Genomic DNA, 14,928 nt, shown 5'->3' on the forward strand with positions numbered 1-14,928 from the left:
CCTCTAAATTCAGTTTCAATACTCTGAAGTTGACGGGCTAAATAAGACCTGATAAAGGCAACTTCATGTATTTCTTATAAAAATAAAACGCCCTGAGATCTGGGCTTCTGCTGTGCTAGTTTTAACAAAGTATCACAAACAACAATAGCAAAGTGAACTCCACCTAATGGTACACAAAAGCATTTCACTCTTAACTGTTTCACACACATGCAAAAACCAGAGCACTTATTAGCTTAATATTTGCATGAAGCATACTATTGTGTGAATGTTTTCAGCTTCTGTACAAATACATTAGATTTATATTCAGTGCAAACCCATAAATTAAGCAGAAACCTTTTCTCCTTAATATGAGGATGATCATTTCTCTGTAATGATAATCAGAACTGTCACTCTAGGAATTTTATGTCAATGTATACTTTCCATTTTTAGAGCATCAGCCAAAACATCTGCTTCACCCTGCAGTTTTCATACTATATCTCAGCACATGAGGAGGAATTACTCAGGGCGTAATTCAGGCAGAATTAAATCACCCCCTTAGCCTAGGAATATGTAAAAATATGTAAAAGCTGCAATCTTATACTCACCTGAAAATAAGTTCTATTGAACTTTTGAGTGTGGTGTAATTTACATCAGCAGGGGGCCAGTAGGGTGTGCTGGACCATTGTCTTGACTTTCAGTAAAGGACTGGATGAGAGCCAGTCCAGATAAGATGGAGGCACTGTTAGTGGGTGGTTTCCTAGACTGGATGGAAGGGAGGTTGCCTGCTCTTGATAAGGTTACACTCCCTCTGAAGGACTGGGTACACAGCTTGGGGGTACTTCTGTTTTCGCTTGAGGCTCAAGTGGCCGTGGTGGCACAGAGTGCTTTGGCTGGTGGCCCAGCTGGACAGGGACAACCTAACTTCTGTTGTCTATGATCTGGTAACCTCTAGGTTAGATTACTGCAATGTATTATACATGGGGCTGCCTCTGAAGACTGTTCAGAAACTTAAGTGGCCAGGTTGCTCACTGGGGCAAGATATTTGAACATAGAACACCAATCCTGGCCCAACTGCAGCAGCTGCCAATTAGGTTTTAGGCCCAATTCAAAGTGCTGGTTTTGACCTATAAAACCTTAAAATGCTCAGGTCCGCAATACCTCAAGGACTGCATTCCTCATGGACCATCTCTTCCCAACCAGACCATGCAATCATCTGAGGCGAAAGGCCTGGAGGGTGGCAACATAAGAGTATGTCTTTTCTGCAGTGGCTCACTGCTTGTGGAATGCTCTCCTCAGGGAGCCTCACCTGGCACCTTTGCTATACAGTGGTGCCTCACAAGACGAAATTAATCCGTTCCGTGAGGCTCTTCGTCTAGCGGTTTTTTCGTCTTGCGAAGCAAGCCCATTGACAGCTTAGCGGATTAGCGCTATTAGCGGTTTAGCGGCTTTTAGCGGATCAGCTGATAAGCGGTTTAGTGGCTTAGGAAAAGGGGGGGGGAACCGCAGGAACTCGCAAGACATTTTGTCTTGCGAAGCAAGCCCATAGGGAAATTTGTTTTGCGAAGCGCCTCCAAAACGGAAAACCCTTTCGTCTAGCGGGTTTCCGTCTTGCAAGGCGTTCATTTTGCGGGGCACCACTGTACAGTGGTACCTCAGTTTTTGAACCTCTCCGTTGCTGAACATTTTGGTTTTTGAATTCCATTAACCCGGAAGTAAATGCTTCCGTTTTTGAACACACCTCAGAAGTCAAACCAGAAACATAGCTTCAGTATTGAGTTTTCCGTTTTGAGGCTTCCATACTGAGTTTTTGGTTTTTAAACATTTCAGAACTCAAAGAGTCCTCTGGAATGGATTACATTAGAAAACCGAGGTACTACTGTATATTTTCAGCCACCAGGCAAAAACACTCCTCTTCTCCCAGACTTTTGGCTAATTAAACAATCTATGGCCTTTCAAAAAGTGGAGGAGTATTGTTTTTGTTTGTTGTTATGCTGTGTGTTTTTGTGTTTTTATATTGTAAACCACCATGTGATCTTTGGATGAATGGCAGTATAAAAATTTAATTTTATTTTTTTTTCAAAACAAATGTGAAGACAGACTCCAACAGATTGAGCGGTCAAGACTAATAATGAATCCAACCGTCAAGCAGGCAGTTTCTGCACGTGCTCTAGAGGGCAGTGAGGTGCAGATGGGGCTCACCAACCTTGGAAGGTAGCCAATTTAGGAGAAGGGAAACTCTGATCTTAAACCTCCACCGCCTTGTGATACACCTTATGGGGAAGAAAAGGCTAAGGAGTAAACTCTATATACAAATCCAGAGTGGAATCCCTAAGAAGGTTGGATGGTGTGTTGCACACCTCTTTCTGGCAACTCCTGTAGCCAAGCTGGTGTCAAACATGATGCTTTTATCTTTTTTTGGACCACATCATCTGGGCAACCCAGGACCTCCATACACATTGCCCAACCTTGTGCCCCAGGGAAGTCACTTCGGTGCTAACATAGTGGTTTGACTTCACCTGCAGAGACTCACTCCATTGTCTCAAGACAGACGGATGCCAACAACTATCAGATACAGATTATCAGTTACTGAAGAGTATCAAATTCAGTTCCAAATATTAAATGTCAAATTTGAAAGACTAGATACAGAACAAGAATTGATGACCTAGAAGCAGATATGGAAACAAAACTCAGGCAGATTAGTTTCAGCTCCAAATATTACCTGCTCTGGTTTGATGGGTTCAGTTGTTGTGAAGATATCAGAATAATGCTGTCTTTCAAAGACTCGGTCCAACACTTCCAGCTGCTGCTGGGTGAAAAGATCTCCCCGCATTTGTTTCCGGAGGAAGTCTCTACCCGGAAGAGAATGGCCATTTGGTACTGGAGACTCCTGAATGCCTTTCCAAGAGGGAAAAAAATACAGAGACAGATATATAGCTATTACAGTGATAATCACAATTTCTTTTTCTCTCTCTTTTTTTTAACAGCATAACATAAAAAATTATAAATATAGGCAGCTTCAATTTTAAAATGTATCTTGTTTAATTTTCCTGTTACCTTTGCTTACATCTATGTATTTACATTCAGAAGATAAATTAATCCTTGAAGAGTTTATGGGGAATTGCTTTAAGATGATACAGCAGCTGGATAGCTGATCATAGAAGATACTTAATTATATGTAATAGAAGCCAACAGCATGAAAATCTAGATCCATCAAAAATCACCCAAATGCACAATGCTCTGCTTTTGTAGTAAAGCTATAGTTCTGCATGGTTAATATATCGTTATATATAGTCATATACCCAACCTGGGCTCTTTTCAGGGGAAAATATTTACTGCAATTTCCCTCAGGATGCTAAAATGTGGTATGGGTGGTGCTGAATATTTCTTTCTTGCCATATCTTGGTCTTCATTTGAAAACTAATGAAGCATTGTTGCTTCAGTTTAAGAAAGAGATAAATATCTAAGGTATGAATGCAAAACTGGTTGATCTGGTCACATCTCCTCCTGGTTTGAAGAACAGAGTAGCCCCTGAAAATATAGAAGTTGGCTACACCTGATCTAAGGTATAATAAATGGACCTTGTTCAAACATCCAGGCAACATAATCACAATGTTCAAATTTTGTCCAATGGCACAAAACAATCTGTGGATTCTGTGGTGATCTTGTACATGTGGGCATGATACTGATGGTACGCACCAATAATAACTATTGTTTTTACTTTTGTTCAGTTTTCACCATGCTAGCTTGAGACAAAAAGGTAATTTGTTCAGGTACTTGCACTGAGGGAAGCTTGAACTTGTGTAAGAATTACATTATGGCACACAGAGGGCGGAAAAGTGCAAATATATAAAAAGCAGATTATCTTTTTCCCACATTCCCAAATTATATCATGTCTAGCAGAACGAGTGCTGGGTTTAATCAACCATAGCTTATAAAATTAAAAGTCTGGGAGGAAGCTGCATGTTACCAAACGACCAGGTAACAGAGCATGGAAATGCTTGTTTTAAAATTCCAGGTTAAACCAATATTATTTGCAGTTGAGCTTTAAAAGTCATGCATTTACATTTTTCTGGTGAAATGGAAACAAAAAGATTCTGCTTCTACTTTACTGAAATCCATTGCACCTTCAGTTACTTTCATGGAGCACACTCATCAATTACCCAACATTATACACATACAGAATGCATTATTAATGTGAGTTGAAGTTTGAGCAAATTATCTTTACACATTTATTCCTGCATTGAAGGGGGGTTGGACTAGATGACCCTTGTGGTCCCTTCCAACCCTACAACTCTATGATTCTATGAAGCTGAAACAGCCTCAGGCCTGGAATATGACCAGAAGGTACATGATGCAGTTCTGCTGCTGAACCCGATCAGGCCTGACTGCCTGATTAGCTTGCATGGAAGATACCCTGTGTACCACATGTGAGCTTCTCTGAGTAAAAGTGGAAAAATAATACAGTACTGTCTCTGATCCAGGAGGTTCCACATAGCCATCCTGTCTTGTAGCCATTGGCAGATTTACCCTTCATTAAAATGTATTAATTCCCTTTTAAAGCCATCTAAACCAGTAGCCATCATCTCATGGCAATGGATTACTGATGTCAGAACAAATTGCTGCTGCATTTACTTCCAGGCCATTTGCAGCAATATCACAAATTCACCTGCCACTACTTTCTGCCCTTGCCCCTGTGTCTATAACAGCAACCTGCCATATATATATATATGTATTTGTGGGAGCTTTTCCTGGCATAGCTAATGCTGCACTCCTAACCCCACTTTATCTGGGAGTAAGCCCCTCTGCATTCAGCAGAACTTACTTCTGAGTAGACAAGTTTAGGATTACGCTGTAAATGTCTGTGTTTCAAAATGTTCTTTGAAGCATAGAATAAGGGACAGGGGTCTGTTTACAGTGGTACCTCAGGTTAAGTATTTAATTCGTTCCGGCGGTCCGTTCTTAACCTGAAACTGTTCTTAGCCTGAAGCACCACTTTAGCTAATGGGGCCTCCTGCTGCTGCCACGCCGCCAGAGAACGATTTCTGTTCTCATCCTGAAGCAAAGTTCTTAACCTGAAGCACTATTTCTGGGTTAGCGGAGTCTGTAACCTGAAGTGTCTGTAACCTGAAGCGTATGTAACCTGAGGTACCACTGTATTTTTAAAAAATCACAACCCCAGCCACAAGAAGTGTGCATGCACACGAAAGCTCATACCAAGAACTGACTTAGTTGGTCTTTAAGGTGCTACTGGAAGGAATTTTTTTTGTTTTGACTATGGCAGACCAACACGGCTACCTATCTGTAACTGCCAGTATGCACCGGTTGGTCTTGTCATCAGGTTTTGGCAACAGAGTGGATTATAGGCTCGCTTCCATACATGGTCCTATAATCCAAACTGTTAGTCTTCTCTCATTGCAATTGGTTGCTTCCAGTATATTTGTTTGCTTTAGCTTCTAAACACTATCTTTAAGAATCGAAGAAAAAGAAATCAAACATGAAGAAGCCAAAACATTGGAGGCATTCTGACAGCCTGGCACTTTACCGCTGATTGACTGTTGAATATATTTGTAGGATTGCCACTACTGCATGTGTCTGCCTAGCAGTTGTTAAATTATTGCTAGAAGATTCAGCGATAATTTATTCCAGTTTCCCCTGAAATGCTAATAGATCGTGTGGACACTTCAGCAATAGTGTAACTACTCATGTCTTCCTGGGCAGAAAGAGATGGGTAGAGTATCCTTTTAAAAGGCTCTATTGTTTACTGAATAGGATTATGGGATAGCCAACATCTTGCTTCTCAGCTATATGGGCAAAGCAAAGAGGAACAGCAGTAGTTTATTTCTCACTGAAACAGTAGTGCAGACAGCACAGAAATCAAGTACTTTATTGCTGAATTAATGTGGGAGTAAATCACTGCTTTTTTTGGAAAGGTAAATAAACTCTTGTCTGCAGCAATAGGATGTTCATGGGGGGGGGGAGCATTTCATCAGATGCAATGATTTTGTATTTATGTATTTGTAGATATCTCCATTTAGAAAGAATAGTGTTCAGGCATATTTTTCACAGGCGTAATCATGAGGAAAGGTGCCCAAAGGCTGCAATCTTATACATGTTTTCTTAGAAGTATGTACCACTGAAATCTACTAAATTTGAGTAGGCCGGATGAAAATAATTCTGCAGGGCTAAATACATTAACTGATTAATTACCTAGAATTTACAGTTCTATTGCTGACTGAACAACATAGGAATGATCAAATGGCAAGCCTGCAGCACCTGGTAGTCAGTCACCTTTTTATTATTTTCCATGCATTCATTGAACCAGATGGAGTTATATTGTATAAAAAATAGTGAAATGGAAAGCATCATGTGAGCAGTACTGGGTGGGGGGAAGGTCACACCACCAAATTATTATTTTTTGTCTGTGTAATGGGACTCAATGCCATAATAAGGCAGTAAGAACCAAGTTTTCTAGTGAATGGGTTTTGTGTAAAAGGGTATGTTGTTGTTGTTCTAAGCAAAAAGTAACTGGAATTGGGACACGGAACAGAATTCACATCTAGGCAATATGAGTTTCAACCTCTGAGCTGTAGCTCCAAGTGTACTATCAGTCAGACCACACACCCTCCATAATAAAGGTATTTCACCAGATTTCTCAGATGTGGCTGCAATTTCCATAGCAGATTTATCAGAAATATCTTACAAAAATAGTCAGTCAACCTCTCCAGCTCTCAAACCCAAAGGTGAATAATAGGTTTTTATTTTTCCCTTGCTGCATTCCCTCAGAAGTAAGCTGTTGAGAACTACACAATGGCAGGACTGGGACCAAAAAGTGGACAGGGCTGGAGATAAAGGTGAGTGGGGGCGGAGCCCTTCTATTGGCAACTCCCCTTGCGTGCCTCCCCTTCCCCCTCCTTGCCACTTCCATAAAAAAGGTTTTATGCAGCCCTAGAGCCACAGGTTTCCAACCCCTTTCAAAATGCTTGTCTCAGCTCCAAAAAAACAAATGCAAGGTATTATTAATGGTCACACACGTGTTGCTCAAATCTAGGGAAATAGTTGATTTGCTTTTGTGGGGCTATTTCACTTGTTCCCGGCTTTATTTCAACTCTATCCAGTTATACAAATTGCTTTGAGAGTACACATGGCCTTCTCAAAGTGAGATATTTCCTAATTAATTCTTTAATTCAGTTTCATTTGACAGGTGCCATTTTGGGAATAATTCTGCTTTTCATCTCTCTGAATAGACCCCACCAACACTTTGTTCTGTTTTTTACACATGTATTAACTAGGTAAGCGGGTAAAGAAATAGACAGACAGAACTATTTTCTTATGGCCAAATTAGACATGCAATTAAATATGTGACTGGCTCTTGCATGCTTTTTTATCATGAAAGGACCAGTTCTGGTTTCAGATCATGGTGTTTCAATGGGGGGGGGGGATTAGATTTAACTACAGTCCCCTTGATACTGATCCTCCTTTGTCCTCAGCTGCCAATTTCCCTAGGAAAAAAGCTGACACTGATACTAATGACATCCCCCCCCCCCCCTTATACCATGGAAGCCCAAATATGGATCATGACTGAAGTAGGAACAAAGGGTTAAAATTTCTTATCTTTCCATGCTGCAGTCCAGATTCACAGTTGGAGGTCTAGCTGCTACAGCTAACTCACAACTTACGTGCTTTTTACTTGCACTCAGTCAGCTTTATGCGCCTTGCAAAAAAGGGGGGGCAGAAAGGAGCAGATCTCTGTGGGGGGAACTTTGGCAAACCCACCTGCCATTGCACCCAATATATTTTGACTTTATACAATTCTGGCTTTATGCGCTACCTGGAACATAGCCCCCATGTAAGCTGAGGGTCACCAAGCAAAGACCAAGCACACAAGTGCTGATCACATGCTTAGTGTCACATTGCTGACCAGTTTCAGACTGTGCCTATTTTTGCAAACTTTACCTTCCACACCAACTGCTATAGATACCCACACACATGTGCACAGTCATGCACCTGTACACAGTTTTTAAATTTTAGTCAGGAATAGTAACATTAATTTTGACTTAATATAAAAGGATGGCAGTTTAATAAGTTATCATCTGACATGAAGGAAACTGCTAGGCATTACTGTGATGTGCTTTTAAAGCTTGTTACATTTCCTTAGGAAGGTTTCAATAAGCTATTGATAACCCTGTTCTTATAAGTACTTCAGGTATAACAAAAAATGAACATTCAAAGGAGTTTTAGGGCCTACGGTAAGCATACAGACTTAAGCCTGAAATTAATTCAATGTTAAATTTGAAATAACACTATAAATAATTTAAATAACTAATGCTAAATTTTTATATTCGCAAAAACTGAAGTTTCAGGAACTCAAAAACGGGGTTTTGCAACCAAAACACGAATTTTGTAACAAAAATCAAAGTTCTGTGTTATTTGGAACAATTTGTGACAATTCAGATTTGAATTTGACAATCGCGAATGCTGGGAATTTGTCAAATTTTCAATTCCCATGGTAATTCATTTCAACACTCACATAAATGTGAGATAATTACCATTACCATCAGACATTGTTTGACTACACCAGAACATCTCTGATAATTAAAAATACTGTTGGCAGACTTCTAACAGTTTAAATTATAAATATGCTCCAGGGAGCGGTAAAGGAATTCTTCATCCAGTCATTCCATCACTTAGAAAAAGCATGCTTTCATGGCAATAGCACTAGTGCTATACTCATAGGTAGATTTATTTAGGAGTAAGCTCCCATTAAACTCAGGGAGATTTACTTTTCAGTAAACACAGGCCTTGATCCAAAGAACCAGTAAAGCAAAGGAGCTTTACAGCTGCAGGGCAAACTGTTTTTGAAGCCAAGGAGAGGGATCCACCAGTTTTTACTGAGTATGCATCATTATTATGATCAGAGAGCCAGTGTGGTGTAGTGGTTAAGAGCGGTAGTCTCGTAATCTGATGAACCAGGTTCAATTCCCTGCTCCTCCACATGCAGCTGCTGGGTGACCTTGGGCTAGTCACACTTCTCTGAAGTCTCTCAGCCTCACTCACCTCACAGAGTGTTTGTTGTTGGGGAGGAAGGGAAAGGAGAATGTTAGCCGCTTTGAGACTCCTTAGGGTAGTGATAAAGCGGTATATCAAATCCAAACTCTTCTTCTTCTTCTATTTGGGCTTACTATATTATTGGTGATGCTATATGTGATCACACTTTCAACGCTTTTTGTTCCTACAGAAAGTTGGGGGAGTCACACTGCTTCATTTGCAATAGATACATGCCCCATAGTTACTTGCTAAAATCTTGTAATTTGTTATAACACAAATGTTCAGGGGGGGGGCGTTCTTCTGCTTTTGTTGTGCTGTAGTGTAAGAGCACCCCTCCAGCTGGCAATAATGTAGCAACACTGGGGAACCACTGCAGAACTAATAAAGTGGAACAATGTGTGAATGATCCAGTATAAATCCACAACTTGGGGCTTATCTATATTTACTTTATCCCTGTGTCTTTCCAGGCAAAGGTCCATATTTTAAATCTCTGTGCCTGAGCTTCCCTAAGAAAACCTGCTCTTTAAAGCTGAATCAGAGTGAACAGCTGTTATAGTTTTCTACGGATTGCCGTTTGCTCCAATTCAGCTTTAGAGAGCAGGTTTTCGTGGGAAAAGCTCTGCAGCAAAACAAAAAAGTACGGGTACTCCGACATGGAGCCTGTACATGGAGTACAGATTGTGCCTGCAAAGAGCAGAGGAAAGATAAGTGAGGATAAGCCCTAAAGCACTATTCTTGCATCAGTGACTTGCTGCAGAGTGTACTTGCAAAACAACAACAGCAGCAGCAGGTGTGCAGTTGCAAATGCAATTCATTACGTGATATAAATACAAGATACTCTAAAACAAAAAGTTGAAAATTCCACTAGCAGCGCACAAGTCTTCACGGTTGTTGCATAAACTTGCCCTTAGTAACATTGCTTATTTAGAACTAGGCTAATACTAACTTCCTTCAAATATGGCTGGACTATAGAGAAAAATAAGGAAGATGGCCAACTCCATAACATCAGCAGCAGTCTGTGTGGCGAGGTGGAGCCATACTCCCAACACTGGTATCACTTCAGTTTATCTGGATGTGGCTAAAAGGCAAGGCTAAGTGGTAGTGAGGTGAGGCTGCATGAATCAGTGACATGAATCAGCTCTGCTGGTGCAATCACACAGCCTTGACCTCACAGAAACCCTGGAATTTCAATGATTTCCATGGAATTTATTACCAGGTCAGTGTGCACAGGATTGTATTCATATTCATTCCAATGTCCATCCCACATCATCTTTAAGTCTCAAGGCAGGTTGCCTTTTACAAATAATTCATATAAAGGTAAAGGGACCCTTGACCGTTAAGTCCAGTCGGGGACAACTCTGGGGTTGCGGCGCTCATCTCGCTTTACGGGCCAAAGGAGCCGGCGTTTGTCTGCAGACACCTTCCGGGTCATGTGGCCAGCATGACTAAGCCACTTCTTGCGAACCAGAGCAGTGCACGGAAGCGCCGTTTACCTTCCCGCTGGAGCAGTACCTATTTATCTACTTGCACTTTTGGCATGCTTTCGAACTGCCAGGTTGGCAGGAGCAGGGACCGAACAACAGGAGCTCACCCCGTCATGGGGATTCGAACCGTTGACCTTCTCATCGGCAAGCCCTAGGCTCTGTGGTTTAGACCATATAAAAGAGCAGACCAAATCCCAAATGTATGCTAGAGCTGCAAGCGCTAGCCACTCATAAATCCTGAAAAGTTTCTAGCAGTAAGAGTGATACTCCTTTTACCATTTAAGGCCAGCCACTCTTCTGAACAAATCTATCACTATTTTCAGATAGCTGCAGATTGATCTAATCAACACCACACATACTGAAGCTCAAACCAGATAAGACAAAGTTGTTTTTGGTCTATTGGTTTAGTTAGCATTCACCCTGTTCTGGATGGGACACCACTCCCACTAAGGATCAGGGTTTGCAGCTTGCGGTACTGTTTAATCCAGCCTTACTGGAGGATGCTGAAGAGGCAATGGCAGGTTGTAGTGCCTTCCAACAGCTTACTGGAGAGTGTGAGTCATGTGATTGATGTACATTGTTTAATGTCTGCAAGATTTGTCAGTTACTTAACTTTCTCATGCAACAAAAATCTCTTTTTCATGAAAACATGTGGTGCACTACAATTACCAATAATTCATATGCTGCTCTTAAATTTGCAAAGTACTTTACAATATTTATTGCACTTGTCCTCACTTGGCTGCTGTTATCTCCACTTTTTAGGTAGAGAATCAAGGCTAAGGAGCTGTCCCTAACTCGAGATAATGTGGATTGTGAATCCCTTGTTCCTCCAACTCTACATTTTTTTATTCTATTTCTTTAATTCCTTCTCAGTTATGTGGCTTTCTCCTCTCTAAATCTGGAGATTGTCTGTGCAAGGTAAGATTCAACTGCCATTCTAGTTGTCTTTTGTATATGGAATGTACATATTAAAGACAATATGAGTTCAGGCAGCAAAATGTCTTGGACGAGCCCTGAAGATAGAGTCAGTGGGCATAATCCCAATCCGCTAACTCTGTAGTGTAGCTGCTGATATGCATTGGCTCTCAGTTAGCATTCTAGATAGTAACAGAAGGCAATTATTTAAGAGGAAATGCAGCTAAAAAACACGAAGAAATCAAAAGTGGAGAGAGATAGTAGCTGAAATGCATTTTTAAATCTTATATATTTGTCCCCCACTTGAAATTGCTATTATTATGGAAAAGCCAAATACAGTGGTACCTCGGGTTACAGACATTTCAGGTTACAGACTCGGCTAACCCAGAAATATTACTTCGGGTTAAGAACTTTGCTTCAGGATGAGAACAGAAATCATGCAGCGGCAGCACGGCGGCAGCAGGAGGCCCCATTAGTCAAAGTGGTGATTCAGGTTAAGAACAGACCTCCAGAACGAATTAAGTTCTTAACCCAAGGTACCACCATACAAAGAAGTGGAATAAGATATAAGGAATTCCTTTCTGATGTTATGAAATAAGTGATATAAAACAACATTAGGAGAGTATTCTTATATTTTCCTAAGTGGTTTTCATAATGCTAATTTAAGAAATAAAGAAACAATGGGATATAATGCTATGTCAGTAGCCCTTGTTCATGAAAAATGCCATTTTTCAAATCTCAAGCCTACAGTTTCCAATTTGATTAGCTGATAATATAACCAAATTATTTCACCTCATAAGAAGATGCAGGTTAGCTAACAAAGGTGTTAATTACAGGTTTTAAAACTGTGAAAGCAAGATATTAGCATGACGCAAAAACTGCCATTCTTCTTCCTGCTGCATTTTCTTCTAATTGAGACTAGGAAACACTTAATTACCACTTGGGAAGCTTTGTTTACAAGCTAAAGTGCACTGCAGTCCTGAAATCTCCCACCTTTATCTGGCAAGCAGTATAGCCACTTCCTATTAAGTAGCAAAGCTGTGATTTAAAAATCATAAACACTGGGAGAGTTCTTTGCACGTGCTCTATTTGTGCTTCCTAAGTGCTATCTGTTTGTTTTTGTTTTTTGTTCCAAAGGATAATATTACAAAAAAGCCTTATATTTTGCAGTGTATGCAGCTGATCATTGCACAAATATTTTCTAAAGAAATCACTATATTTCTCCAAGATGGTATGGGTTTTTGCTGTAGATCAAAGTGAGGAGCGGGGGGAGGTTGGGGAGAGAGAAAGAAAGATAAATCATCAGAGATCCAAAAATACTTTTCATTTGGAGAAGATATCAGACCATTTTGATGGCACTGATAGAGTCTCAGCTCTGTCTCCATTACCCACTGAAGGCAGCCGGAGTCAGGAGCTGACAACACTAGATTATATTCCCTATAAGATGGTCACCAATATATATATATATGATCTTCAACCTCTATTGATTGACCAATTTCACAAGCAAAGACTGGTGAAATGAAGCTGAAATGAACATCATGCTTTAACTCATTGAACCTATCAGGCCTGAGTTAATCTCACTGTCCACTGTCTCTGATAGAATTCAATTGATCAATCATGTTTCGGTGATAGTACCATTTCACTGGCTTATTGCTTCTTCATTTCAAAGCTTGACCTGTTAGATATACTTGGACCACTCCTGGTCTCAGATACATAGAGATCAGCATCACTACCAAAGTCTATTGTCTTATGTCCAAGTTTATAAGAACTTGGAATCCCTCCCCCCCCCCCCCGTCTTTCACCTCATGCATACTTGTGGTCTCACAGCCATAATGACTAGGAAATAAAACTCCACAAATCACACTAGACTGACTATAAAAATTCTTTCCATCACTCCTTCCTTTTGCTTTCATGTCTATAATATTCCATTCACTGTAGTTACCTGAATAAATACAATGAATTTAATTTCCCACCATTTGTATACAGAAGCATCTGAAAAGGCTACGGCCTGGGATTGGGTTCATTATAGATCTAGCAGTGTGTGTGTGTGTGTGTGTGTTTAAAAAAGTTTTAATAGATCTAGCAATTTTTTTAAAAGTTTACAAAAAAAAGACATTTTGTGCTTAGAAGCTACTATAAGAGCACATAAAGGCTGGGCACAGGTAGTAGTTTTTCAGAGACTTAAAGACAGCATTGTTACCTCTTAACTATTTGATATATTCATTTTTTTCTGTTCCAACAGATTTCACAAGTTTAGCAGTGCTTCAGAAATATGCAAAATCTAATTGGCCAAAGATCACAGAGGCAGCAGAGGAAGCAAAGATGTGTACTACCAATTACTGCTGAAAGGAAAGGCCATCCTGCATTTCCTTTCTCATTCTCTAACATACCATTACCAAAATAGCCTGCGAAATAAACACACACCTTGTTTGCCCAGGCTAATTAATCAAGGGGCACGGCAATTAAAAACCTTGATCCCGCACACAGTGGGGAGAGGTGTCCCTCCACCTCGCTGCACCAGGCTCAGCTGCCATGGAGGTCCTTGCTCCATCCACCAAAGGAGGGAACAGGTAGAGGCTTCCACTGGCAATACTCCCCTGTCAGTAGGCAACACCACCATTCAGAAAGACACATGCCCTTCCCTCCAAAAAATATGTCACAGTACACTGTGTGCTGCCGCTGGACTACCCTGAAAGTTCAAAGTTCCCAAATGAACAAATCTGACCTCATTTCTGATTAAATGTGCAAGCTGTCAGTGGCTTGTGGTCATTGGACTAAGGGGACTAGGCTACTCACCTAAATGTTCCCCTAGTGCCTCCTTTCCAGAGCCCAGGAAGCTTTTGCCCAGCTTAGGGAGGGAGGCTCAAGGCTCTGATGGGTCCAGGATCCGTCCTACCATCTTCCCAAAACCCATCTATATTGGAAGGAGGGCTCCAGCCTCCTGTCAAAGCCCTGGCACCTCCTTTGCAAAGCCCAGGAAGCTTCTGCCTGGCTTAAGGCGGAAGGCACAATGCTTGTGTGTGACATCATAACATCACATGCAGGGGTAGAGCAAGTTGATCAGGCGCCTGGGGCAGTGTGCATGCCCTGCGCCCAGGGGCAGGACCAGCCGGGGCAGGACACACCGCGGGGCCTCCAAGGAGTCTGCCTGCGTCCTCCCACTCAGCCGCCCTACAGCTGAGGGGGAGGCAGCAGGCGGGATGTTTGGGGCAGCGTGCAGCCTATGGGCACCCAAGCCACAGCGTCACTCCCAAGAGAGGCGCATGGCTCGGGTGCGCTGCAGGCCCCACAGTGAGTGCCGCCTGGCATTTTGTCACACACACTCCCAGTGGTGACACCCTGGGTGGCCCGCCCCCACCACACACCCCTTCCTCCACCCCTGGTGACATTGACCCCCCTCACAAGCCAGTGCCTCTGGCCCCAACTGTTCTTCTATGAAAAATTTAGCCACACGCCACTGCAAGCTGTGAAAATGAAATTTAGTAGCTGCCAGCAAACGTGAACA

The 14,928-nt window shown here is 41.5% G+C and overlaps 1 protein-coding gene across 4 annotated transcripts in view; it reads right to left on the minus strand.

The window, feature by feature from the left end:
• Window positions 1–14,928, minus strand: part of PAX5 (paired box 5) — a 261,611-nt gene that overhangs the window by 135,031 nt on the left and 111,652 nt on the right. For all 4 annotated transcript variants that reach the window (XM_083719437.1, XM_083719436.1, XM_083719434.1 and 1 more), the window contains one exon: window positions 2,699–2,874. In XM_083719437.1, coding sequence (XP_083575563.1) covers window positions 2,699–2,874 — 176 coding nt within the window. The remainder of the gene's footprint in view (window positions 1–2,698; window positions 2,875–14,928) is intronic.

The sequence above is a fragment of the Podarcis gaigeae genome (assembly GCF_964106915.1).
Source record: "Podarcis gaigeae genome assembly, chromosome: 17".
NCBI classification, from domain to species: domain Eukaryota; kingdom Metazoa; phylum Chordata; class Lepidosauria; order Squamata; family Lacertidae; genus Podarcis; species Podarcis gaigeae.